Source organism: Tyto alba, unplaced genomic scaffold (genome assembly GCF_018691265.1).
Source record: "Tyto alba isolate M040663 unplaced genomic scaffold, T.alba_DEE_v4.0 Super-Scaffold_39, whole genome shotgun sequence".
NCBI classification, from domain to species: domain Eukaryota; kingdom Metazoa; phylum Chordata; class Aves; order Strigiformes; family Tytonidae; genus Tyto; species Tyto alba.
The window spans coordinates 4,456,792-4,484,269 of record NW_024881314.1 but is presented as its reverse complement, the minus strand read 5'-3'; the positions used below and the strand labels follow the sequence as shown (position 1 = coordinate 4,484,269).

General features: G+C 38.8%; 2 protein-coding genes across 11 annotated transcripts; one reads left to right on the top strand and one right to left on the bottom strand.

The window, feature by feature from the left end:
* Positions 1-3,909: 3,909 nt before the first annotated feature.
* Positions 3,910-10,508, bottom strand: CUNH17orf75 (chromosome unknown C17orf75 homolog). The gene is made up of 10 exons (XM_033002595.2): positions 10,207-10,508; positions 9,866-9,946; positions 9,101-9,226; positions 8,548-8,688; positions 8,290-8,347; positions 7,506-7,625; positions 6,798-6,862; positions 6,539-6,675; positions 5,910-6,013; positions 3,910-5,326 (listed from the first exon to the last, which is right to left on the bottom strand). The coding sequence occupies exons 1-10, from the start codon at positions 10,338-10,340 to the stop codon at positions 5,117-5,119; spliced, it is 1,176 nt and encodes a 391-aa protein (XP_032858486.1). The 5' UTR covers positions 10,341-10,508; the 3' UTR covers positions 3,910-5,116.
* A 936-nt stretch (positions 10,509-11,444) lies between these two features.
* Positions 11,445-27,471, top strand: ZNF207 (zinc finger protein 207). 10 transcript variants are annotated; one of them, XR_006166274.1, is made up of 14 exons: positions 11,445-11,629; positions 13,185-13,311; positions 13,766-13,904; positions 14,508-14,678; positions 15,331-15,406; positions 15,902-15,949; positions 18,086-18,156; positions 19,278-19,438; positions 20,247-20,339; positions 21,527-21,769; positions 22,487-22,649; positions 22,845-23,028; positions 23,249-23,328; positions 27,418-27,471. XR_006166274.1 is itself a non-coding variant. In XM_042802455.1 (13 exons), the coding sequence occupies exons 1-12, from the start codon at positions 11,589-11,591 to the stop codon at positions 23,003-23,005; spliced, it is 1,494 nt and encodes a 497-aa protein (XP_042658389.1). In that variant the 5' UTR covers positions 11,445-11,588; the 3' UTR covers positions 23,006-23,028; positions 23,249-23,593. The 10 variants fall into 10 exon arrangements, 9 of the variants coding, with proteins under 9 accessions (XP_042658389.1, XP_042658390.1, XP_042658388.1 ...); XM_042802455.1 differs by lacking the exon at positions 27,418-27,471 and having other exon boundaries at positions 23,249-23,593; XM_042802456.1 differs by lacking the exon at positions 27,418-27,471 and having other exon boundaries at positions 14,511-14,678; positions 22,845-23,593.
* The last annotated feature ends 7 nt before the right edge of the window (positions 27,472-27,478 follow it).

Here is a 27,478-nt window from a genome sequence, read left to right as displayed (position 1 = left end):
TTGCAGCTCTGTAAAGGAAGAATCACACGTAAGACAGAAACCAAGCTTGCTTAAAGGTAAATGTATTTTTAATATCGCCATTAATCATTGGCTTTTAATTGGAAAAAGCTTTCTAATGAGGTATTTCTGAAATGCCAGTAGTACGACAGAAAGTTTATGTTTCAGCGTACTTTACAACACAGAGCACAAAATATTCTCTAGGCCTGATTTAAGTAGCAAAAGTACCTTAGTTTCCAGTGAGATTAATAGATACATCAGTCACTATCTCCTGACTCCCCCACAGTATCTGTTTAGTTTGCAAATAAAGCTAGATTTATGCAGTTTTTCTTTTGCTTACACTACTAATGCTAACAACACATCCAACTGTTAAAACACAAAGCACTAAATAATGTAATTTTCTGCCTTAAAATACTGAACAAATGATACTTTCCCGTTAAGGGCTAGTAAAACAAAATTATATTTGCAAGGTAAGACACTATGGTATGTTTCCAAATATTTTTGTATTGTGTACATTCTGTATATTTTTGTTGTAACAATATTATTTGAGCACAGAATCCATTAAATTTTTTTTGTTGGTGGCTTTTTTTGTTTTCTTTTCCTTTTTTCTTTAAATAAAACTGAGCTGTTCTATATCACATCCAAAAAACAAGCAAGAAAAAACTTTAAAAGACAGTTTTGTAAGTTTGTCTACAGTTAACACAGTATTTAACAAGAGAGCAATCAGTTTTGAGCTCTGCAATGTAATCTTTTAATGATGACATTGATAACTAATTTTTATGTCTCTCTAAAAGTGTCTGCCTAAAAGATAAAGGGGAGACTGAACTGCTGCTTTATTTTTCCATGAGATATAACAAGGATACAGAACCAGATTGGGACTTGTACTGAAATTCAGGTCTTGTCCCACCGTTTGACAACTGATACTTTAGTACAGTAGTTGTTATAGGTAGATTAAGGCAAATCACATCCAAATATGGATTAATGAATCTTTATTAAGGTAAGAGAGCAAATGCAGCGCTGGGGTGGCCGAGGAGTCACAGCTCCGTCGAGGCTCACCAAATTGTTTAAGTTTCAAACCCCCTTTTATCCACCCAGCTGCCAGTTTCAACACCTTCAGCACGCCTCCTGGCTTCTACAGTCTTATCTTCTTTCTTCAGTCCTGTGGTCACGTACACATTGTCCTTCAAGTCTGGGCCAATTTGCAGCTCCTTTGTCTTTTATGGCTCAGTGGTTTCAGTTCCTCTCTTATCTCAAGGACAAGGGATACCAGGGATGGCCCATTCTGTTCTTTCTCAATCCATTGCAAAGGAGTTACCACCCTTTGATATGGATCATCTGGTGAGCATCCCAAGAGGGGGGGCTGTTGGGTTGGTGTTTCCTCAGATCAATTCCCCCCTTTTCCCAGTAGTAAAGTCTTTTACTTTTCTTAAAATTTGGATCATTGTACTAATAATAGCTTTAGCCTAGGAAGTAATTGTTTAATTACTTTTAGCGAAAGCAAAATTCTTCTATTACTTATCACAGTAGTGACCTCAGAACTGTGGGAAAGTTGAAGACCAAGTACGTTAGACTTTAATTTTTTTCATTGGGGTGGAGGGTTGTTCTTTTTTAACATCAGTCTCTACTGAATGTCTTAAAATCTCAGAGCCAAGATATTCTTGTCTCTTGAATCAATAGTGGGAACAACATACTCAGGAAGTTCTGCAGCAAACCTCTAACTGATTTAGTTAGAGATAACTAAAATAAAAATCCTTCCACCAATGTGGGAGAGGGAGGCTTATTTTGAAAAATATTTTGTGTTTTTGTTGGGAAACATTGGGTTAAAGTGTAGCTTAAAGAAATGAAGATGCGACTAGCAGCAGTTCCTGTCAGATTTGTTATGCCGAAGGGGAGGCAGATCACTGCTACTGAATGTGGGACTCAGCTGTTGCTGTTAGTTTTCTGCACTTAGCTGAGCTTTCCAAGGCACTTAAATCTCTTCATTCATTAGCTGAGGACTTTAAGCAAGAAGGAAAGGTGGGTTGTGTCAGTTAATACAGGAAGTGTTACTGTCTACTAGCACCATAGGGTTTTCTTGCTGGCTAAAATAATTTTCTAAAGGCAAGCTGAAGGACAAGAGTATTGCCAATTCCAGTGTAACTGTTGGAGAGAAGGAGCCAAAAGTTGGCAGCCTTGATACTTGTAAAACTCATTAGCATTTTATTCCCATAGCTCCAGTCATACTCCGTATAGTAAACATGGCTCGTAAGTGTTGGAAAGAGAAATACTAATTGGTTTATATGCTGCTTCTCAGGGGGGTAGAGAGGGGGGGAACCAAAAAACCAAACCAGACCCTGATCTTTCAAACTGCAAGAGCTCTGTAGCAGTTAAATCTAAATTAGCATTCTTAACATAGGCCTGGAGGATTTTGTGTTTGGGTGTTGGGGGGTGCAGGGGAGTATGTTTGTTGGTTCATTTGTTTGTTGGTTTGTTTTTGGTTTTTTTTGTTTGTTTTTTTTTTTTTTTTCCAAATGGATTTAAATCTGACCCTTAAAACTACAGTGAAAGTCTTTCAGGTTTGCAAATTAAGTGCACATCGCAGCATCTTCTGACCTTTTGTGTGCTTGATCCTGAGCTATGAATAGCTGATTGCTGGGAGGAAGTTAAGTGTGTAATACTCTCCAGACATTCACGCAGCTAAACCAGCTGCTTCTGCATTATTTATTGTGCTTTTGTTTAATTTCCTTTAGTTTTGTTTTTTAAAATAGAGCTTATAATGGAAGATACCAGTAAAACCTGTAAACTCATGAACTACCAGGGTGTGTCTCAATGTGTGTGTACTTGTGAGCATCATGAGTTTAGTAGTTATCTAACTGAATGGCAAAGTCACTGCAAAGCTGGGAGAAGCAAGATGATGTTAAAACAAAGGCTGCAGAAAGCAAGAACTTGTATTTTTCATAATGTCAGCCACTTTCAGTGCTGGGAAAATTCAGAAAAAGGAACTTGCAAGAGAAAAAGCTCTGACTGAAGCTGTCCACATGTAACAGTATAAATTCAGTGGTACTGATACTGAACAATGCATTACCTTGGAGAGAAGCCTCAACAAGACTAAGCAAGGTTTTACAGTTAAGGTTAAAATATCTGGATTTCAAAGTGATTTATGATAATTTACCTAGCAAACAAACCAAAAATCTTACTTAAATGAGTGTAATACAGAACACAGGATAGTATGATAATTTAGTTATAAAGGACCTCAGATCTCTAGTCTAACCTCCTGCTCAAGCCAGGGTCAGCTAAGAGGTAATGCAGGTTGTTCAGCACTTCAGCCAGTTTATTCTTGAAAACTTAGAGGGATGAAGACTGGGAAAAGCAATTATGGTTGCACTGCAGGAAAAGTTATCATTATCAGCACCTCTGTGCCTGGGACTGACCTACTCTTTGCAAATATCAAGGCCAGCGCATAGAACGCTTGGGCCCGCAAGGCTCCGGCCCAAGTCTCCAGTAGCGCAACGATTCCTTACATTCCTACCAGATCACAGCTACTCGTTCTTCTTTCTTTTTGAGCACTGAGCTCTTCCCTGCCTCCTTATCAGGCGAAATACCAATCGATCAGTGCTCCAGTATTGTTAAAAACGTATAAAAGCAACAAAGGGTGACATGTTTTATGTATAATATATTATATTCTGAAGGAAAACGTTGTTACTTCTCAGAGCTCCTGCAAAATGAGAGAATAAGGGGTTTGGTTTCTTTCCAACTGTTTTTATTTTCTTCTCTGACCTGCCCATCTATGTTACGTGTCACCTTGGCTGCCACTATGACACTTGCAGATGCCTACCCATTACACCAGCAGCTCCTCCGTACTCTGTGAATAAAGGGTTTTAAACAAGAGACATCAAGGACAACACTCATTTGTAATTTAATATAAGCACACTATTAAGGATTTGAATGTGTTTTATTGTAAACCTCATTAAAGGTTCAACACAATAGTGCCACAGGAAAGCAGTCAACTTCTGTCATCACAGTATAGAGTTCTGGCAGAACAACCAGACAAACTTCACTGCATTTGTAAGACTGTTACAGTTACTGCTTCAGGGAGAGTTGTTCAACTGCCCTAAGTTAGGCATTCCAACACCCTCTGCTGCAAAGGAAAGCAACAGGGAGTTTTGCATGTGTCAGGTTTGCAGGTCACGCAGAAGCTTTGTGAGTTTTGATTCCATCTGTAGCCAAAGATTTTCTTCGAGTATTCTGCTGTCTAAATGTCCTATCATGTGGGTAAGAATTCATTGCTGAAATACAATGAAATGTTTTACAGCCTGAATAATTAACTTGTGAACTTAGTTTACTTCAATTTCTTAAGAAGTTTCTATTAATTTGAAGTTAATATTTAATCTGTAAAATTTTCAGGTTTAATTCTTCGTGGTTGAAAAACATATTATTATTTACACTTATGCAAAATGGGTACTAAGAACATACAAAGAAGGTCTTGATCACAATGCAAACTAATGAAGAATGGGACTGATCAAATAGCCTGGGAATTTAACATGTCTGTCCAGTCTATGTATGTATACATACGAAGACAGTTCTGTTTCGTACCAATTAAAAACTTGTTTATCTAGTAACAGCAGAACAAACTGCCAATTTGAAAGTAGAATGGAAATGAGCTACAGACTTGTTACTTATGTTCTCTTATAAAAACAAATATGATTATTTACTATGATTTATCCAGATGTTTGTGCTTTATCTATTAAAAGTAACCAGATCTTAATGATTAGACATGATCATTTTAAAGATATTTAAAATATTTAAAACACTGAAATGCTTGCTAGGTAAGGGATTTGGGGTTTTTTCATGCAATGACTGTAAAACCTAAATGTCATGATTTCCTCAGAAAAGGAGTAAATCATTTAGGGAATCTGGTAAGCACTGAAAACTATGCAGGAGTTTGTATGATCTGATATTTACACATTAAAAATAGCTCATACTGCTTTCTCTAAAAAGGAGAAAAGGCAGATGAAACTGCAACTTAGGTAATACTTTTAAATATAAATTAAAAATCCTGCAATAGTGAAACTAAGCTGCACAGAAGAAATTAATGATTTATACAATACCCTCAAACAAGTACAGATTAATTAAGATCATTTTAAGCCACTGATGTTTCTCGCATGAATTCCTCAAGGACAGTCACTACATTTCTGGCTTCTGGCATTTCTGCATGTTCTACTTTGACGATCTTCAAAAGGATGTCTCCACTGCCGCAGTTCTTTAGAAACATGTAACACTTGAACAAGGCATAGTGGTTCATTTCAGCCTGGCGGATAAACCTCTTCAGGTTGTTAATGTCTTGTATAGCCTGGGGAAACAGTAACAGAGCTTTTTCTTATAATTCTATGTGGGAAAAAAACATACTATCATGTGGAAAAGTGAAGGAAGAGAATGGCAAGAGAAACATTTGCAATAGGAATTTTATAGTACTACAAGATTAATGTAAGAATTGAGTACTGTCTTTGATGCGCATTACCACTGTTACTGTAATGAGGAAAAATGTGTGGACACCACAACTTGGTATGTCCAAACTTGTAGCAATATGACAGATCACCTAGGAAGCGTTAACTACTCAATCCATGTTACCCAATTACTCAATATTGTGTGTGCACAGCTCAAATTAACAGTATTTTAAGAAAAAAAAAAAAAAGTGAGTTTTATTTTAAATATGAGAAAATCCCTTTGGAGTACTTGCTGAAGAAACTTTCACACTACTTTACATTCTGGTCTTGTCAACTACAGTAAGCCACTCCTCAACTTAAAACTTTAGTTAATCAGTTAATGACATAGAGACATCATAAAGAACTTAAAACTTTTCTGCAAAAAGATGTATTAGCTCCCTCAATCATCCTGCTGTCTTCTCCAAGTTTTTAACATATATGAAGAGGTACCTTCAATTTAAAGTTTTCCAGAATTTGTCGGAAGAGAAACGGATTTCCACCTTCAGCACCATTCAAGAAAGCATGCATCCAGTCCTCACAGAATCTGTTGCTTCCTGTTACGTGTTCAGGAACAGAGAAGAAATGGGAAAAAATAAATGAGGTTAACATATATAGCTACATTCACCTGGTTTAACCACTCTCACATAGCAACTGATAATAGTGTACCTGGGCCAGGAAATAAGTCTTAAGAAAAAACATACATGTGGAAAAGAAAAGCAGACATAGCTACAGTGATTACGTGAAAATCTGTTTTGATTGTTCAATCCTCTTTCACAACATTTGTCAAAAATACAAAAGGAAAAAAAAAGTTTTGCCACTTCCCTGAAGTGTACAAGTTCTAATCTCACGGTCCACAAACTAAATTCACTGTGGATTTTTTTATCAACCATTTTCAAACCAAAGTTCCAGTGTATCTGGTAAAACAAACTACTCTGCTACTTCATGGAAAAACAGGTGTTGTAGTTTCCAGTCAGAATCCAGACTTTCTGGGCATGAACATACGAGCTTCTGAATATCTTCAACTCAGCAGCTGAGGGATACAAGTGGGTAACATGAAGTATTCACAGTTGTAATCTCACCTGCATTATGTAACTGAGGCTGAGGTCCACTACAGTCTATAATCATTGACTTGTGCTGTTCCTCAGTCATGGCAATACACAAGGAGGTCATGGTGCCTTCCTGAACCAGTCCTTGGAGGCTGGCAGCTGCCAGAAACCTGACATGAAAAACTCCTGTGAACTGCTTACTTCTTTACAATTCTTGAACAGCAAAAAGAAGAGGCTGTCCTACACAAAAGCCAAATTACTCAGAGGTTCCTTGGTCTCAAAGTATCTTTACCTGCTAATGTCTTTTTCCGTTCTTTCATCTGCGTTTTTTACTTCCACAGAAGTATAACTCAAAGCCTTAAAACAAACAAACAAACACAAATTTAAAAAGCTAGATGCAACTTTGATAATGCTTCTGTTGCTATATTGCGGTTACTAGCAATAAATACATAATGTGGTACTTTAAAAATTGCTCTTTTCAGAGAGAGTAGAAGCTAAGAGAATACTCCATATTATAGAATTGCAGCTGCTTTTGCATTCAGAAAAAATACAGCAGTTATACCCTATGAGCTATTCTATTCTATCCAAAGCCTCCTCAAACTCAGGGGCCAGAGCTAGGATTAATTTATTTTTTGTTTCTAGTGAATTATACGAGGCACATACGCAATATAACATCCCTTTTGGTTCAGAGGAAATATAGCAGGGACAGCTTTCTCATGCTGTTTCTAATTTTCTAATTTTTATTTCAACTTGGATGCTACTATGTAATCTAAAATGAGTTAACTATAAAAATTGATAGAAGAAATTGCTATATGCTTACTTAGCAATAAACCAGGAGGAAAGTACTTGCCCTTAATTAAAAAACAAACAAACAAACAAAAGTTGTTCCTCATTTACTCCTGGCTGGGAAAGCAAATGCAAAAAAACATTTTAAACATGTTGGAGTCCCTGAGCTTCCTTCTGAACTTTCTTTTTGTTATGCAGTTTGAAATACACTTACAGCATGTAGCAAAAAGGCGAGTTTCTCCTGGAAGAGCTGTACTACTCTCTGGATAGGGCATACAGTATTCTCAAACCAGCTTCCCAAGTAGGGTTTAACACAGGTCTCCAAGGTTTTTTGCTGTAACAAGTTAAAACATTAAAACTTTAACTACAAATTAGATTTCTACACAAATAGAAGTCTATTAATCTATTCAACCCAAGATACTTGGAGGCCAGAACCTTCTTATTTTCAAACCACAGTAAACTAAAATAAAGCTACACTTTTATTAGCAAGGAAAGGTTTTCCATTTTAAGAAATAGACAGAACTGTAATATTATGGTATATACCGAGCAATGACCATGCAACAGCAGATGGGATGAGAAAGAGATTTAAAATGCATACTTTCCACTAGAAAAATTGTGACAAGGAAACCACTAAAAATCCTGCCTTTACATTCAGAAGTGGTAAGAATCCAGGTGGACATTGATAACTTTTCTGTAGACCATTACTTTTATTAGTCATTCTCTCTGAATTTAACTGCAAGTAACGTTTAAGAGATTTATGACTAGCACAAAAAATTCCACACATACCCCCCCACTTCTTTTTTCCATTTGACTTGACTAGTTGATAGCACTTCAGACATTCACTGTCACTACAGTGAATCAAGTATCTCTCACAGTGTTTTATACTGGTACTTAGAACACCTATTTTGTCTCTATAGACTAGATCTTCCAGATTGTCTTAATAATCAATTTGCATAAATAATAATTTTCACACTTAAAAATCAAAAGTTAGGCCTTACCTCCAAATCAAGGTTTATCTTCAGACTTTGGATGTATTTGTCCAGCTCAAGTCTGAAAGTATCTTCTTAAGGAAAATACGATGTATCAGTTAAGGCCTGCAATTTTCTCCTTTCAGTATATGGCTGTTATTAACATTTTCAGTTACTGGAAGGTGTGCACAAACAGGCTGATTTCAAGTAGGAAACAGACAAATGAGAACATAATTTTTACATCATCTCCCTCTCCACACAGATAAAGAAAATTAAAGGCAAGGATATAGTTCCAGACCTTTCTCTGAGCCACCTAAGAAACAAACCACATATTCTGGAGCACTGACGTCTGATTCTAGTGTTGCCATTTCTAGAAGATTTTCTTGTTGGAAACGACAGTAATAACAACCAACTTTATATTCTGGTATGCTATGCAGAAAAAAAAAATATTTTGTTACAGATACATCACAATAGATAAATGCAAAAAGCAAACATACATGAATTCTGTATTTTAACCCTCTAGCACTGGTGGCTCCTATGGTCATTTATAGCTCTCAGACCTTCTCTTTTTTCTGTGGTGCAGAGTGGTTTAAAAGGAAATAGTTGTAAACCCATGTAGTATTTTTTAAGTATTCAAACAGTAAATTATTTACTACAATATTTTTCTCAAAGCTACCTAGAAAAAAAGGAAAGTGCCATTGCATAAAGCTGCCATTAACAGGAGCAATATTCTGAGAGTATGGAATCAAGATTAAACTGAGTGCAGCAGCAGATGGGAAGATGTACAATGCTACCAATGTTTCTTACAGTTTCTCATTCACAAATAAATTTAAAAATTTACCTCAGCCCCACTGATGCTACACTCCCCATTCCTTCAAACAGGGCTCCTTTAGTAAGACGCTTAGCGATAAAGCTGCGCAGTTCAGTCTCTGCTTCAGCTGGTAAGTTAGTGTCCAGCAAGGAGAGGCTTTAAAAAACAAGAAGAAATCATTAGCAAAAATCAAATGTTACTGTTTTGTTTCTCAGAGGAAGTGCACAACAACCTTCTTCTAGCAGGGGGACCACTGTGATCTCTCTCTGGCTTACACCTAACTCACTCTGTGACTTCAGGCCCATGAGAAACGCATCCAGTGGTTTGCTCACCAGACCAGAAGTCTGGAGTTGTGCTGTCAGCTGACGATGAACTCTGCAGCAGCTATGACCAAGTCACTGCTCGTCTCTGTTCCTATGCTTCCTTAGTTCTAATACAGAGCAACAACTTCATTATAGAGCTTGTGGAAAGATAAGATGCCAATTTAAAATTGTTTAATAAAATTTAGTTATTATGTACATGATGACCTAAGTCAATACAGAAATGTCAAGTATTAGTAGCAAAACAGAGTTCAAACACAAAGATGATATTTTATGTTAAATACATCATCTGAGCTCTGTAGTTTTGTCCATTCCCCAGGTATTCCAGAAAACGCACCCAGGGCACTTCAGTGTGCTTTACAGAGGTTTCTGCTTTGAAGGGACTTACTTGCTTACTATTCACCTAACAGCAACACGGCAAAGACTTCCAAATGGGGTGTTACAGGCGATATGCTGTTTTACAGGTTGGCTTTACCTGAAATCTTCGCCGGAGGGTGACTCTGCAGCCGCACTGCTGGGACTGCCATCCCCACTGTCTGCTCCCTGCTCTGAGGATCTGAAAATCAAGCCATTATGATTGATTTCACAGCCTTAGCGCACAGACCAGGGAAAAGGGAATGCAGCGAGGAAAGGTATGGCCTAAGGGTGTTTTAAAGCAGAAGCAGGGAACCGGGGCGTTATAGGAGGGAAAAAAAAAAAATCTCTTCAGGGAGAGTGAGGGGAAAAAACAAAGTGAATTTAAGCAGCTAACTGACAAGGCCTGGAAACGGCCTCCCCGCCAAGGCCCCGGCGGCAGCAGCGAGCGGCCCCCCTCACCTACAGCTCCGGTAGCCGTAGAGGCTGTGGTAGGTGCTGCCGTGCCGCTCCGGCCGCCGCTCCTCGCCCGCGCCTCCGCCCTCCTCGCTGCTCTCCAGCTCCCGCTCGTCGCCGTCCGGCAGCGCCGGTAACATCCCGACCGGAGCCGCCGCCTGTGCCGCGGGGAAGGCGGCTCCCTGCCGCCGCCCCGGCTCGCCCGTTCCGGGCCCTGCGCTCGCCGCCCGCTGCTCCGCTCCCCGCCCCGGAGGTACGGCAGGGCTGCGCTACAGCTTCTCCCCCCCGCCGCGAGTGGGCGGACCCACGCTCGGCCCTCGGTAGCTGGGAGGAGCGTGGAGATGCTGGAGGTTCATTGCGAGGCGGAACCGCTCACGGTGCGATGTGCAATGTCCTCACCCAACCTGGAGCTGTACCGGACAACGCTGAAATAGCTCCCGTTGCCGCAGCTCCTCTGTTTGTGTTATGTGGTGACACAGTATAGACGCTGTAGTACCTGTATGGAGAATACTTAAAAAGCCTATTCACTAGCTTAATGGTAGGACCTGCTCAAATCACATTTGACGGGATTAGCTGTGCTGTTTTTAAAAAAGCCTACTTTACTTCTGATTTTTTTTTTTTTTCTGTTAAAACAGCACATTTGTTTGCTCAGCCTCATAATTGACATGCAGTTCTCACAAGCCCTGGGGCCGGGGAGCCACTCTCCCAGCCTGTGGCAGAGCCACTGCGGGAAACCAGGTCTCTGGGAAGCTGGGGAGCTGTGATGCTTCTCAGGGGCTAACAAAAACAACTCTTGACGGGACTTAACTGTAACAGTGACCAGCCCCTGGACAGGCAGGGGAAGCCCTGAGGCAGGTGAGGGCACAACACATCTCAGTTTTGTAGCGCTCTTGGAGAGCCGGGCTCCCCCTGCCCCAAGGCCTCCCCGTCAAGAGCCAGCTACACAGACACAGGTAACCACCCCCAAAGCCCGGCGCAAAGCGGCCTGCTTAAGAGATACCGGCTTCTTGCCCAGCCTGATTTCGTAAGGAAAAAGTTTCTCCTTGACAGTAAAACACGAAGACGGGAAGCCCAGGCAGGCGCCTCTGACAGCTCAGCGCCCCGATAACAGCCCCCTTCCCCAGCACAGCGACAGCGGCTGCAACAAAATGGCTACCGGGCGGCTCTGCGAGGCGCGACGAGCCAGCTCAGGCGGCGGCGGGGCCTTGCGCAGCGCCCCGCCTTCGCCGCGGTGCATGCTGGGAGCGCGGAGGCGGTGGCGCCAGGACTGGCCGTGGCGGCCATTTTGTGTCTCCCTGGCTCGCCTCCGTGGAGAGGACGGTGTGGGCGCTGCGGCTCAGGAGGGGAGAGCTTGGCTGCCTTCTGTGTAGATCGGGGGCGCTGCCGCCATGGGCCGTAAGAAGAAGAAGCAGTTGAAGCCTTGGTGCTGGTATCCTTCTGTGGGGGTCGAGGAGGGTGTGGGGAACTAGGTGGGGGAGGGGAGCGGCCTGGGCCGGTCGGTTTATGTCCCATCCTATCCTGTTCTTCCACCCCTACGACTCCTCGGTCTTCTGGGATGGGGCACTTTCCTTCTCTCCATCCCCGTTACGATTTCGTTCTGTACTTGGACCTGTTTCGTTTCTGTGTTCCTCAGCGCAGGAATGGGGCCTGGTTCGTGTCCTTCCTCCATTTCTTCTCTTCCTCCCCGCCCCGCGGCCTAGGCCATTCGCTCCCGCCTCCGTCGCTTGAGGCCGAGGCCGATCTGTAAGGCCAGGGCAGGTCGCAGCTGCAGCCGGCTGTCCGTAGCGCTCTGGCCGCCATGCCCGGCAAGATTGCCGAGGTCGTGGGGAAAATGGAGAACGGTCTTTATACCCCGGGAAGGAGGGTGTTAACGGGAGAAAATCCTGTCTCTGATAAATATAGTTATTCAAGAAGTGGGGCGGATGTGGTTAAAAGAGACTTCTTGAAAAGTTGATTTGTTTTTTGGAGGGGGAGCTTTCAGGCTCGTAATTTCTGTATCAAAGTCACGTATAATTTCTCAGTATCCAGAAGTACACTTGGATTTTTCTTCGATTGCTCCTTCACAATCTGCTTTTTGTTGGGGGGATGATTACAACTTTAGCGTTTCTTCCTCTAAAATGTTTCAGCCTGATCTAAAATTGTTTAATAAAGGAATTTATAAGCTGGTCTGAGATATTTTACAATTTTATGTTGGAAGGCAGCTGTGCTTCTGTTTTAGATTATTAATATATTTCAAATTCTGGTGGAAGTGAAGGACACTTTGTGTTAACAAGGAAGAGCTGATAAATAAGAAATGTGTATTTGTGTCACTTAAGATGATGTGTGTGGAGTGTTTGCTGAAATATTAATGCTGACCTGCAGAAAGGAAAATGCAGTTTGCCTCTTCTGTCACATAGATTTTTAAGCAAAGAACTTTCTGGACATCTTTCTGCTTCAAAACAAAGTTCTTTAGTGACTGCAGCGAATTATGTGGTGTCGTAAGAATCAATAGCTGGATAACTGAAAAAATAAAGGAATTTTTAACTAAAACCTTTGTTCTTTATTTAAATGTTATCTACAGATACTTGTTACTAAATAGGCACTTCTGAGTATTTAGCATCACTTCCCTTTCATGGATTTCAAGTCTATTTCTTCTTTAATTCTTTAGCAACTTTATTTTAACCTACAGGTATGCAGAGGAGGAATGGGTCCACTTAGAAACAACTAGGTCTTGAGAAGCATGTGTCAAAGAATATGGACTCAAATGATTCTGGTTACGTGCACATATCTTGTCAATTTTATATCTGAAGAGGAAAATGCTGGATGGCATGAGGGGGAGGTTTGGTTTCAGACATTGATGAAATATGTGTCATGCTTGGAATGCTCATAAATGCTTCCTTTTTTTTTTTCTTTTGCTTCAGGAAAAATCAAAATTATGCTAACTAGCTCAGTGTTATAAGAAGGTTACTTTTAGGATTAAATGTTTCCTTAACAGTCTTCAATAGGTATTGTAACAGGGATTTTGATGATGAAAAAATCCTTATACAGCATCAAAAAGCAAAGCACTTTAAATGCCATATATGTCATAAGAAACTGTATACAGGACCTGGTTTAGCTATACATTGCATGCAGGTAAGAAATTTTAGACTTGCATAAGCTTTTCTTAACAGTAGCTAAAATTGGAATTAATAATGTGCTTAAAAAGGTGGGGGCTTGGGGGCTTCCAGTGTCTGAGAACTGAGGAGGAAAAGATAGCGGTGGTCTGTTTCCTGAACAGAGTCCTGCTGTGTCAGCAGTCATAGGGAGAGTGCAGAAGAGATCTCTGCTGTCATTTTTGGGATGTGGGAGGAATGAAGGAATTATGTTGTGTTGGTGTTCAGAAGACAAGTTTATATAAACTGGCTTTAGAAGCTAATAGTAGTTAATAGTGATGAAGCAGCACATACCAAGAAAACGCTTGGCCAGAGAGATTCCTCCCATTAAGGGTGGTCCTTTTCTATCTTGAAACTGGCTGAAGAAGACATAGAATCTAACCAGTATTGTGGTCAGGAGGATTTTTTTTTTTTTTTTTTTTTTTTAACTTTAGGTACATAAAGAAACGATAGATGCTGTTCCAAATGCTATTCCTGGAAGAACAGACATTGAACTGGAAATCTATGGCATGGAGGGCATTCCAGAAAAAGATATGGAGGAACGGAGGAGGTTACTTGAACAGAAAACTCAGGGTAAAGTGTAATCTAGCTAATTACCTCTTACTTCCCTAGTCTGTTTCTTACTGATATCAAGCTGTGTGATACAGGTCTCGCTTCTCAGAAGAGTAAGGGTTGGGTTTAATGCATTCTCTAACTGCAGCTCTAGACATATGCCAGTCATGTAGACAGTTGAGATATTTTTCTTTTCCTGTTTAGAAGTAGTTACATGCCAGTGCAGCTATAACAATTACCTAATGAATATGGGGATGGTGATTATATTTTTTGAGGGTAAGGAGAGGAAAGGCCAGAGGTGATGCAAGCCCGATGATGCCCAAATACTTAGATTCCTTTGCTCTTTAAGTATATCTTTGTTTGCACTGCTTTGGTTTGTTCTGGACAGCGTGAGACTGACATGAAGGATGACCCCCATTTCTGATGAGGGTCATTACAGTGAGTCACTTTTTTCCCTTTTATTTATATGGATAGGTAGGCTCACGTAGTTTTTTTTTTTGTAATTCTCTGAATTTTTTATAAGATTTGAATTTTATTCTAATTCCAACTAGAATACCCCAGATAAAATTAGTTTCCTAGAATATAATTTGCCTTTGATCTGACCATATGCATTGTACTCTCCAGCAGAGAGCCAGAAAAAGAAACAACAGGATGATTCTGATGAGTATGAAGATGATGAATCTGCAGCTTCAACTTCATTTCAACCCCAGCAGGTTCAGCCACAGCAGGGGTACATTCCCCCAATGGCTCAACCAGGTTTGCCTCCTGTGCCAGGTGCACCAGGGATGCCTCCAGGTAAGATGATGTTTTAAGCTAGTTACTGAAAAGCTGAGTAGAAACAAAAATTTCTGCTTGTGTACTGGAAGAATAATACGCACTTTCCAACACTGTGTGTTAGAAGTCACAAAACAATTTTGTGAGCTGCACATAAGCAGTTTCTTCATTTTCTTACCCCATTCTGTGTGTGCATGCACATCTTCCTTTGTGAAGTAGATAAAGATACCTAATGTTTGCACTTAGACTGAAGGAATATGGTAGTAAAAGTGATTAGTACTTTAAACATAAGTCTACCAATGCTATTTGTGGTGTTTTTTAAACAAGATTTTTGAGAAACAGCAGAAAAGGTGACATATATCTAGAGACTGCTAACATAGAACAGGCAGTTTATGCACAGGCCACAAATACGTGTCTTCACTGTATTTTCTGTAATAAGGCATGTTCTTTGGAGACTTCTAAGGAAATTTACACAGTCTTGCAGGACTGAGAACAAAGAATATTAAGTCATGCTTGCAGATAATATTTTATATTGCGTTGTTTGTAAGCAATGTTATTTCAAAAAACAATGTTTCAGAGCTTCCTGTAATGCATTTATTTTGTCTAAATTTATTAGATGAGATTTATTAATGAACATACATTGTCAGAGTTTAATATTTGTTTTTCTTTTAAGGTATACCACCATTAATGGCAGGTGTTCCACCTATGATGCCTGGAATGCCTCCAGTTATGCCTGGAATGCCACCTGGGTGAGTAGCAAGAAAGACGTAATATTACATGTTCATACTGCGCATATTAAACTGTCACAGGAAGAGTAAAACTAATTAGAAAAATGTATGTAGGGACCTGTGAACTCTGTAACCTTATTATTAAGACTAACCAAAGAACTGGATGGCTGTAAACCAACATTAAAAATGTGGCCAAGCTGTGAGTTATGTATAAAGTATGTTTCTTTTCTCCTAACTTTATTGAGTAGTAATATAAGAATTTGAAGTCCTATTGTGTTGGTTTAGAGTCTTCTGTGAACCACTGTTCCTTTGTGTATTGCACATATGTTGTGCATCTGATTATCAGTCATCAACCTAACAGGAAAAAAAAAATACTGGATAGTTTAAATTTTTCTTGTATTTTGGGCAAAAGTAAGATGTTTGTTTTTATGCTTGTTTGGGGTTGACACCGTACCCTATCACAATGTGTTTGGAAAATCACAGTTAGATTTTTGATTTTGTCATAAATTTTCACAGATTACATCAACAGAGAAAATACATGCAGTCATTTTGTGGTGGAAACATGTAAGCATCTCATTAATGTAATTCTAGGTACATTCATTATGCCATTTTATGTCATGTTTTTGATAAGCTTGAAGCTGTCTTGCTGAAAACCTCTGAATATTGCATAAGAATTTTGGGAAAATGTCTAGTTAGATTTTGTTATTGTATAATATCTGAAGTTTTTATGCTTTACATAAATATTACAAAACTATATGAGAAATGCATTCTACAAGGTATTAATAAAATAGACCCTTAGGGACTTATAACGTAGAGCTTCATGTGCTTGATCCTTTACACTGTAGGACATACTGCAGGCTATGTTTTAAAATGCACTGAGGTGAAATGTTGTCTTCTGAGACATAAATATTGTTTTAACAGTCTTTAAATTTATAAACATGTTGTAGTGGAACATCTTGGGGATGTTCATTATGACTGTAGCCTTTCTGGGTGGAAACTGAACAGAATTTTATCAGGCTTTCTGATGCTTAAGTCCTCCTTAAACTCTTTGTTAACTTCAGGTGAATGTAATGTCATCTAGTAAAAGATAAAAATTAATTTGCCAAAAATTCACTGCACTTCCTTTTCTGTGAAATTTTAGGGGAGGGTAGTGTGGTGTTATATTGTGCTTTCACCTAGTTTAACCTAAAATTTTGCTTAACCTGATGATACTTTGTTTAAAATGAGCAAAGAAGAATTAAGAACTAGGAAGCAGCTTTGGTTTTAGTGTGACACTAGTTCTAGCACTATTCCTGTGGTTTCTCAGAAAATCATCTTTCTGGTGGCAGCAGACAGCGAGTGTTCAGCACTATTTTTTGGGTTTAAGAGATAGTTTTTCAAAATGGGTGTTGAGACTGACTTTGCCTTCTCCAACTGTTAACCCGAAAAGGGGCAATGGTACCCAGTCATTACTGCTTCTGCATTGGTTGTTCCTTCTGTGGCAGTGGTAGGCAAGTTAAGAATAAAAAGAAGACTGGGTAGCACTTTGCTTTGCAGAATGAATGCTCGCCTGTTGATGATGATTTGGTTTGATTTTGAAACGGCAATGGTGAAGGTGTCTTGACTTTGTCATATGAATAAAAACTGCTGCTTAGTGGGGTTTTGGTGTGCAGTTGGCTGCTGTGTGTCTGCTTATCTTGCCATCTAAAGTAATAAGCATTCCTTTATTTTGTTTCCCTAATCCAGCTTTGAATGTGGAAAAATTTAAGCAAATTTAAACTAGACTTTGTCTCTTCCCCGTAAAGGAATCATACATATTTGTCTATAGCTTGTCAATTTAAAAGCAGTTAGTGTTTTAGTTTATTTTATAAGGAGTTGCAGCCCTGTGCAGGAGGAATTTGCTTATATTAAGGGTTGTATATATGGTTTAGATAGGGAACATGTATTAAGCTGTAGTATAAATAAAACTCATTTAGTTGCCACTTTTCTGTTAGGAAATAAAGACCATTTTTTTTCTCTAGGTAACATTAGCAAGTTAAACTACCTCAAACCTGGTTTTAATATGAAGGGAAAATATGCCATAATAAGGACTTCTCATTTTAAAACAAAAATAAATCCCATTTTCTATTCTTAGTGTAGATAATGTTTACTGTAATTGAAACTCCAGAAGCTTTCTTACCCTGTGGTCTCTAATCTGCTTTTATTAGTGTTTTGTGGATAGTTCTGTGGATCTGGGTTGTCTGCCATTCATTAGAGGAAGGAGAATATGTTAAAATAGTATGAAGGTGCTATAATCACAAATAGACTTCTGTTGTCGAAGGAGTAGTAGTGGAGGTAGAGCAATTTTAGTGTGATTTGAGTTAGCTGTTTTTCCTACTTTCACATTTTTTGAGTGTACTAAGATGAGGTTCTTGGAGCACTCTGCTGAAACTAGTAGCCTGAAATAGATTTCAAGAGACACCAATTCTGGAAATCTGATAATAGTGGAAGTGGAAGCTTGAGGAATTAAATTTAAAATAAAAAGTGTTTGGGGGGTTTTCTAGGGGTGGGTTTGGGGAATTTTTTTTCTTTTTTTTTGTGGAGTCAGCTGGTTTTGAATTGCCTTTGTTGAGAGCTTCTTGAAATTATTTACCATAATTTTTTGTCTAATACAGGTATGTGCCAATTGTCTTAACAGTTTATCATGAGTGTTCATACCAGTGCTCATTTTCTGTTAAATAGGATGATGCCGATGGGTGGAATGATGCCTCCTGGGCCAGGAATACCACCTCTTATGCCTGGTATGCCACCAGGTAGGTCAGAGTTGTTGAACTCGTACTATGGTGAGAGCTGAATTATATTTATTTCCACAAAGATTTAGGATATATATAAAGAATATACTTCTGTGTGGATTGTTTGTCACAGAAGCCACTCTTGTGCACAGGTGAAGGGGTTGATACGTGACTTTTGATTATAAGTAATTACGTGTGTTTGGTACCATTTTGAAGGTAAAAAATAGAATACAATTTTCTCTTCCGATTGCACTTTATTTTTTGTGTTAACTAGTCTATCTTCATCCCTTTTCGTAATGTCTGTGGCTGTACCTGGAAAATCATAATCATTGAAAATGTTGTGGGAAATGAGAGGTGCCCAAGTAATGAACCTGCTGTGTGAAGCAACTAACTGCAGTTTTGGCCTTTTATCATAGCTAGAAGAGATATTTGTCAAGCTTGTGCAACTTTTAAATAGTGTTAAGTTTTGAGAGTGTTTCACCTGGCCAGCAGCTGTGCTGTAATGGCTTGAGATTTGCTGGTTTTCCCACATTTCTCACTGGAGGAGGAGACAAGCCACTAGGACAGTTATAGCCTGGTCCTGCTGCACAGTAATATGATAGAAACCATGTGAGCTGTTAAATTCCTGTCCCTGACCCTCTCCTAGAGCCCCACACATGAAGTGTATGTATTGTGATGACACGCTACACAGAGTAGCCTTGTGTCACTGGTCCCTTGTGCTAAAGACCCACAGCAAAGCTGATCTGTTTCAGTCACAGTTCTGGTACTGTTCTTAATGGCTGCATCTTTTAGATTTTGTAAGTGACTTATATGTGTGCTTGGCAGCATAGGCACAGTGGGTTGGAAACAGCTACTGCATTAATTGCATTGATTTATTGAGAGCTTATAAACTTCATCATTGAAGCTCTAGTAGAAAACACAAATCAGTATTGTTCTGAGGTGTTTGATGTTACTGCCTACACATGGACATTTATGGGTGACTGCTGGCATTACCCTTCATCATGTTTTATTTTACTATTGCCTTAAAAATACATCTTCCTAGGGGGAAACTTTGTTCTAAGGCACACTGTGAACAGAATCCTCTAAAGGAGTATTCTTAATTCCCTCAGCCTCATTCGTTATTGGCTCTTTGTGGTTTGTAGGTATGCCACCGCCTGTTGGTCCTCGTCCTGGGATGCCTCCAATGACACAAGCACAGCCTGTTACAGCACCGGGCATTCTTAACAGACCTCCAGCTCCTGCTGCATCGGCGCCTACCCCCCAGCCTCCAGTTACTAAACCACTCTTCCCAAGTGCGGGGCAGGTAAGGTATCTCATAGCCTGGAACCTATTGTTACATTCTTCAAGTTGCCACTGTGTCAACAGTGTCTGTTCTTTATTATTGAGGAGGCCTGAGAAATGACTGATTAAGTTTCTTGCTTGTGTTGATTCTTAAGTTTAATTCAGTGTAGTGCTTGAATGAATTTTAAAAGATTCTTTTGTTTGTCTTACAACAGCCATGAAACCAGACAGAAGTTCTGTAAGCACGTGGGGAAGAAAGGAGTAGGCAAAACACTTCTTTCTTTAATCCCTCTAGTTTGTCATTTATAATGGTACTTTGGGTGGGTGAAGGGATGTGTTAGTCAGCTACAGGAATCTGATTGCATAGAACTTTACCTACAATATCCAAAGTAAAAATCTTGACTTGTTCTCTCCTGTTCTTTTCATAATGGGCTCTCTACAGAGAGACTAATTTATTCTGTAGTTCTGTTAGACTGGTTAAACATTTCCTGAACTAGGAGGGTTTTTAGTTTAAAAACTTGAGGCGTAAGTTAAGGTAGTAAGATTTTGTTAAATGTTTTGGGGAGGGAAGTGGGGAATGGATAGAGGCTTGTGACCTCTACCCTTTGCACGTGTGTATAAATCCTGAAGTTTTTACTTGCTTTCAAGTATGTTGCAGAAACCTTCATAGTGTACTATTTGCATTTTGGACTTCTGCAGGGAAGATATTCGTTTACAAAAACCACAGTCCTTTCATAAGAAAGGACTTAGCATAAGAAATCCTTTCATCTGGATACTTTCCACCCATTTGTTTGGAGACTTTTCACTGTTTCCTTTCTTTTATGCTACAGATGGGGACACCTGTCACAAGCTCAAGTGCAGCTTCCTCCAATTCAGAAAGTCTGTCAGCATCTTCTAACGCTCTGTTTCCTAGCACAGCACAAGTACGCAGGAAGTCACAGTTAAAAACAAATTGCTTTGCAACTTAACCCTTTGGACCGTTCCACAAAATGTAAAATTGACTAAACATCTTCAGATAATTTCTTTTATATTCCTGATTATGTTTAGCTGGTAAAACAGCAATCCTTGATTGTGAGTTGCATCTTACTAGAAATCAGCATGTCAAAGAGCCCGATTTTTCTTAGTGTGAAAGAACAAAATGTTACATCCTGGTTCTAAAGGGTTAAAAAAGCATGAAAGCAGTTAAATGCATTTTAGTGGGCAGTGGTTAGCTTGATGCATGGTGAAGGCTTTTTAGTTTGTTGTTTAATATGGTACATATATAATGTAGGGAATTCTGTAGTTTGCATCATGTGCAAAAAAATAAATTTTTTGATTGGTAAGTTGAGATAAGTGTAAATGTACGGTAACTAGAAACAAAAGCATTCTCTCATAACTAAATCTTGCTTTGGAGATTGCTGCATCTTCAGAGAAAGCCTGGTAAAGCGAACTCTTCTTGTCTAACAATTTAAGAAAATAGTAGGAAAGATGAGATGTTGGAATCTGTAGTGGACTTCATATCTGCCTTGAGTTGATTCTTCACGAGCAAGATCAAAGATCTATAGAGAGGCATAGTACTTTGTGAAAATATTGCAGTGTTTTTATGGAGAGAACGCTTAAAAACCCTGACACAGTAGAGCTTTCTTAAATGTTTAATTAAAACATTTCTTAAATACCTAATTTTAATGAATACTAACACTTTCAGCTGTACTCGAAGCTAATGGTTGCTAAAGTATGCTAATTATTTAGTGAGAGAACACTGAATTTATACTTAAAGGCTCTTAAAACAGTGATTCAGGAAGGATTTAGACATTTACCGAACTCGGCATTCGAGATAAAAATTTTGACAGTGGGGGATTTTTTTTTGTTGTTGTTCCTTTTTTTCTAGTTGTGGCTTTTGACCTGCAAATTTTAGACTTTCCAGTGTGTGCGTGTGTGTATATGTGTGTATATACTGGGTTTTATTTCGTCTTGTTTTCAGTCGCTGTAGTATGCGATAAGGCTGAACTTTACTTTGTCAAGCTTGGTTTAATTATGTATTTCACTGGAAGGTTTCAGAGGTCTAACAGACATCATTTAAGTTTTCTTATGCTTTGAGAAATAAATATTGATCTATCTCCGTGTTTCACAGGCTGCGGCAGCTGTTCCAGGTCCAGTTGGTACTGATTTCAAACCTTTGAATTCTACACCTGCAACAACAACAGAACCCCCAAAACCTACATTCCCTGCTTACACGCAGTCTACAGCCTCAACCACTAGCACGACTAACAGCACTGCAGCTAAACCAGCTACATCTATAACAAGTAAGCCTGCTACCCTCACAACAACCAGTGCAACCAGTAAGTTGATCCATCCAGATGAGGATATATCACTGGTAAGTTAAAATATTTTCATTGTCTTACTGAAAAATGCAATTTATGCTGATGTGGCTGATTAAATAGGATTTCTTCTGTGCACTGCGTTTTGTGTATTTTAGTAATGGTGAGAATGTAAACTGTTCAAAATAATGTAACAGAACCATGCATTGAGAACTTCCTCAGTTGCAAAGTGTTGATTGGCATGTTGCTGCAGATCTAAGCCTTATTTTTGTTGGTGATAGGAAATTACTCAACCCAAAATATAATTTGGACTTCTTCTGCATGTGACAAGCTTGAAGTTAAATTGGTATAGCTAATGAGTGCAGGACAAAAAACTTAAGTTTGAAGTGGTATTGGTGCCATTACAGCACTCAAATACGGGATTTATGGATAAAAAAAAAAATTAACCTTAATTTCAGTTGAGATATCTTTAGATTTGTGTTCGACTTTTATGTCTCATCTTCGTATGAGGAAGAGACTTTCTTCAGCTGAGAGAGGAGAAGAATTTGTTGCCTGAAAAATGCTAGATTGGCCAGTATTAATACTGTAACTTTGAAGGAAGGGGGAAAAATCCAAATGCTACTGTGTAATGTTACTAGTAGCAGTCTTTGAACTTGTAAGATAGTTGAAATAGTTTAGTACCTGTAATCTGCTTAGTTACACTTTTACTTACTTCGCTTTTGTTGAGTTTTAGTCTTGAAATAGGCGTAATGGTTGTCTATTCCTGATTTTAGGAAGAGAGAAGGGCACAGTTGCCTAAATATCAGCGCAATCTTCCTCGACCGGGACAGGCTCCCTTGGGTAATCCACCAGTTGGACCAATTGGAGGTATGATGCCACCGCAGCCAGGAATTCCTCCACAGCAACAAGGAATGAGACCTCCCATGCCACCTCATGGTAATCATAAGTTTCCCAGCTTTCTTTTCTTGAAAAGATTCCTCTTTATAGTAAACCTTTTTAAAATTTGAAGTGGCATGTACTGGGGGGGGGGGGGGGAGGGGGGCGTGAAGCTTTTCACAAAATGCAACTTCTGCCCGTTATTTAAAAAAAAAAAAAAAAAAAAAAATTGCATCTTAAATGTTCTGTTTATAGGTCAGTATGGTGCTCATCACCAGGGCATGCCAGGATATCTTCCTGGAGCGATGCCTCCATATGGTCAGGGACCTCCAATGGTGCCCCCTTACCAAAGTGGACCTCCTCGACCTCCAATGGGAATGAGACCTCCTGTAATGTCGCAAGGTGGCCGCTACTGATGCTACTACACACGCCCTAATAGGTTTGGAGATTAAACCTTTTCTCATCTTGTGCTGTTAATATAGCCGAGCTTCCGTCAATTAAAGCTGCATTGTGACTTTAAAAAAATAAGTATCTTCCCACATGCAAGGAGCTATTGGACATTCTTATTTTACACGGGAAAAATTATTTGGAATAATAACAGGAACTTTTCCTGATGTTGCAATTTATACTGTATGGCTTCTTTTTCATGTTTCATCTAGGTATTTAGAAGTGAAGTATAGTAAATATGGTTCGTTAAATTGTGAAGGCGCTGGAATTACATGAACATACCACCTTAAAGGCAAGTTCTGTAACATTATGTTGCTATTTGTGAAATGATGCCTTCACAGCACTTCAGGTGCTGTTGGACTTCATGTCCCCAACATAGTTTGGTGAGGGCTGTAACTGTTCCCAACTACTTGTACATTTAAGTCTGAACTTGTAACAATATTTAATGTATTTAGAGTTCTTCCTGTTTCAGGGTTTAAGTAAACTGACCCACTAAGGTCGTGTGACTTTTCTGTACTGTTATAAACTTCATTGTAATAAAAGAAGAGAAAAATTTATATGCCTTTTTATTCATGACCAGCTGTGGACAACTGCCTGAAAGGTTTGTACAGATGCATGCCATGGTAGCTGTTGGTGTAATGAACACAGTTAATGGTGCTGTTTTGATAAAATCTGAATTCTTTATTCTAAAATTAAGTCACTTAGCTGCACGTCTGAGTAGACAAAGACCTGTACACTTATTAACAGACTCCTCAAAAATGAGGCTGCAGGAGGCACATCTTAACTGTTGCTTGTAACTTCTCATAATGCGTATGTTTCTTTATTTGTGCTTTCTTGTCCTCAATAAATTTTAAATGATTTCTAGTCCTGGCACTTGTAGGATGTAAAAGTGATTGCTCTAAGATGCATCCTAGTGCCAGATGTGTCCCGTTAGTTCACTCTTCGACTGACTCGTTTTAATGTGCAAATGCATATGAATTTCAGGAGCCTTTTAGATGGAGATTTCTAGAAGCTTAGGTGCATGTCACATGGGTGAGTGACTTCCAGTTGATGTTGTATTGAAGTTGACCTGCAAAAGAGAAAAAGTAGCTTGATCTTCTCAATGTGTAAGAGAGACAGAGGGGACAAGAGTAATATGTTGCGTGATATATTTTTACTTTAAATGTTCAGAATTTCAGATCTCAACAGAATCTAAAAGATGAACCACCCGTTGTGTGCTATGATCAGATGTTGGCTGAGTTTCTTGAGCCAATTAATGGAAGTGTCTAAAGTAAGAGACCTTATCAGTTCTTCTAATTACAGTTATCAAAAAGAGGTCTTCCCCATATGAATTAATTATTTATCTGTTTGTAAGAGTAGAGTGATAAGTTACTGTCAAGGTTGTAATTCTCTGAATGTCTAACATCACTGTTAGTGTGCTGTATTTCTGATGAGAATGAAAATGTACAGGGAGACTTTCTGGAGGGAAGGGAAGTGAGAGCTTCCCTCTTCACAACAGGAGAATAAAGGAGTGGTAAATTTTTCATTTGCAGGTCAACTTTAAATACATTGTTCCAGCCTCAAGCCTTATATGTGCAATTTAATTTTTGGGAATGTCTTTTCTTTTAGGATAGGTTAGAAAGATTGTCAGCATTTTCATGTTGGTTTATGTTTCATGGATGTTTTTGGTGGTGGTGGAGTTTTTTCACTTAATTATAATTATGAGCATTTTGGCGCTTTCTCTTGAAAGTCTTTGGATTTTTTTAGCTGCACTTAAGTACTTTTATGTGGCTTTATTTTGTGCGGTCTCTTAATAGTCCAGAAATACAGTACAGCTAAAATACTACATTGGCTCTGAGCTTCAAACCTGGGGTCATGGCCTTAGTTTAACCATTAAGAATTATCAGGCACTTTCTGAAGTGTTTAGCAGTTTTCAGACCATAACTCCAAGCCTCTGTTGAGAAGCAGTTCTCTCTGATCGCTGTTATCTGCTGATCACCTGTCAGATGTGCGGTATTTGGCTTGCAGATGTGCTGAGTGGGCCTTGATGTCGGATCTTTTGTTAGCTCTTCATCTTGCTTTATACATAAGTCTAACAGATAAAACTGTTTTGCTTGGGCAATGCTTTTATACTGTGGATTTCTTTTGTTTTTCTTTAATAGGATAATTGCCAAACGAAACACTGGAAATATTTTTACAGTGTCTTACGTTCATCCTTTTTGTAATACTACACATAAAATTCATATATTATAAATTGATCTTAACTTATGCTTTTAAAACTTACAGAACTTCTTGCTTTTTCTGAAGATCGTATTGCTACTGTAAGGATGCTTTGCCTTCCTGCCCCTAGTAAAGTAAATACCTTCTCCCTTCAGTGTCTTTCTGTAACTTGTTGGTATGTTGTTTTCAGACCCCTACTTTTTCTGGGATAAATACTTGAAAACCTTACTGCATGTATTGTTAACTCAGCATATTCTGCAAGTTGTATTAATTAATAATTTCCCTCTTTTAGCGAATGTCTTGTTGCGATAGTAGTACCATTTTTGTAGCTAATACTACATAGATTTATAGCTTGTACACATTTTAAGATTGAATTTTCCTTAGCAGTAATGTTATGATAATTCCTCAACTAAATACTGCCACATATTATTCATATGGTACTCTAATAACATTCAGCAAGCAGGTAAACAGTTTTTCCATGATTTTTCACGTGGATACTTACTTTCCTGCTCCTGTCATTTCTGTGCTGTAAGACCTGTGATGTGGCTATCTTTAGTTACTCTCCTGTCTCTTGCGTGTACTCTTCTGTAAACAGGCGGGTATTTCAGTGCATATGTTATCTGTTGGTCCCTGCCTTCATTTCTTAGGATACTGCTTCTTAATGTTCAGAGAGTTGGATTTATGGTGCATTTTCCCAAAAAGAGGAAAACTATTTTGAATGTGGTAATTGCTTATATAAAGACTGAGGCTTGGTTTACAGTGCAAAGTTTAATCAACATTGTTCTGCCAGCAAAATCCTTAATGTAATGCAGCCATGTAGACAGTTTTTTGCTTTATTCAATCTCTCCCTGGAAGGAGATTTCAGAAACCTATATGACTACAGAAAAGCATATCTCTTCTCTATCTGTTGCAGGACTCTAGTGGTGTGTAGGCAAAAGCTTTGGTTTTCAGTTGTTGCTTAAATTTGCCATGGCAGATCTTAGTGAAGTTAAAACTTGCAAGTGGATTTTGATAAATATTTGAATTGGAATGTAATGCAAATGTTGAATGAATTAAAAAAAACAGGCTGCAAGAAGATGCTTAGACACAGTTGGGAAAATACGTTTAGGAAAATACTTAGGAATTATGGCATCTAGGACGTGTTTTAAAGGTTCTAAATCAATATCACTATGAGAGGCTGATCTTTTATCTGTTGATTTTTAGAGCAAAAAGGATGAGACTGGTATGAAAAAACCTTGAAAAAGCCCGGGCTAGTTTTTCAGAAGTCTTGATATGACTGTTTCGTACTGCCTCCAGAATATCTTTCTGCCTTTGGCAGAGATTGGTTTAAATAAAATCTTGAAAATTTAGCTGGCTTATGTGGACTAAAGTTGTCTTCTGGAACTTTGGGATTTATTTATTTAATCTTATTTTTTCCACAGATGAGATATTTTTAGGTGCTGATAATAAATTTGAGGCTGGGATTTATATCTAATAATTTCAGTGGATGACTATTCCTCGCTCTGTGCATGCATGGGAGAATATAAACAAGCTTCTAGAAACATATTCAGCTGCATCTGCCTTCTATGGGTTCTGCAATTATTTTAGTGTATGGAGCTCTTGAACACAGAACTGTATAATTTACTTTCTTAAAACTGGGATAAGATTGAATGGAATGTATAACCTGCAGTTATTTTATATCAAGATTACTTCAGTTTTATAAACAGCAAGAAGGGTATTATGACTCTTCAGTTAAATTGAGACTGATATACCAGTCCATGAGCTGGGGCTGCAATTTAAAATGGTAACTAAAGACACTTAAAAATAACAGTAAATGTCTTAATAATTGTACTGGTCTAGCTTCTACATAAGTACTAAGGTGAGGGTGAACATTTTCAGTGGCTGATGGAATCTTTAACTACTTTTTGTGAACTAGTACAGTAAATACTATTAGTTATGGGAAAAATGCCCCAAGACAACTGACTTATGTTCCATTGATCAAGATACAAAGCAAAACAAACAGTCTAATTCAGAAATAGCTACCAACTGTAAAAAGTTTTGTTTAGGTCTAACAAAATAGGTGCTATAGCAGTCATTTTCTTTGGTTTGCTTGATCACTGGAATTTTGTTAACTTTGAATGCATGTCTTTCACTTAATTGGGTCATGTTTTTTCTAAAATTTAAATTTTTCTTCTTCCTATAGCCCTGCCATAGGACAGGCTGAGGCAGAGTCTCAGTGTTGCCCTGTTCAGTCTGAGGCAAGT

Coding starts and splice junctions, on each gene's coding strand:
- CUNH17orf75 (XM_033002595.2), bottom strand. CDS start 10,340: ATGTTACCGGCGCTGCCGGACGGCGACGAGCGGGAGCTGGAGAGCAGC. Junction 8,689..9,100: donor GTAGCATCAGTGGGGCTGAG/GTAAATTTTTAA, acceptor TTTTCTGCATAG/CATACCAGAATATAAAGTTG. Junction 6,863..7,505: donor TCGCCTTTTTGCTACATGCT/GTAAGTGTATTT, acceptor GTTTGTTTTAAG/GCTTTGAGTTATACTTCTGT.
- ZNF207 (XM_042802455.1), top strand. CDS start 11,589: ATGGGCCGTAAGAAGAAGAAGCAGTTGAAGCCTTGGTGCTG. Junction 14,679..15,330: donor TGCACCAGGGATGCCTCCAG/GTAAGATGATGT, acceptor TTTTCTTTTAAG/GTATACCACCATTAATGGCA. Junction 15,950..18,085: donor TCATTTTGTGGTGGAAACAT/GTAAGCATCTCA, acceptor TCTGTTAAATAG/GATGATGCCGATGGGTGGAA.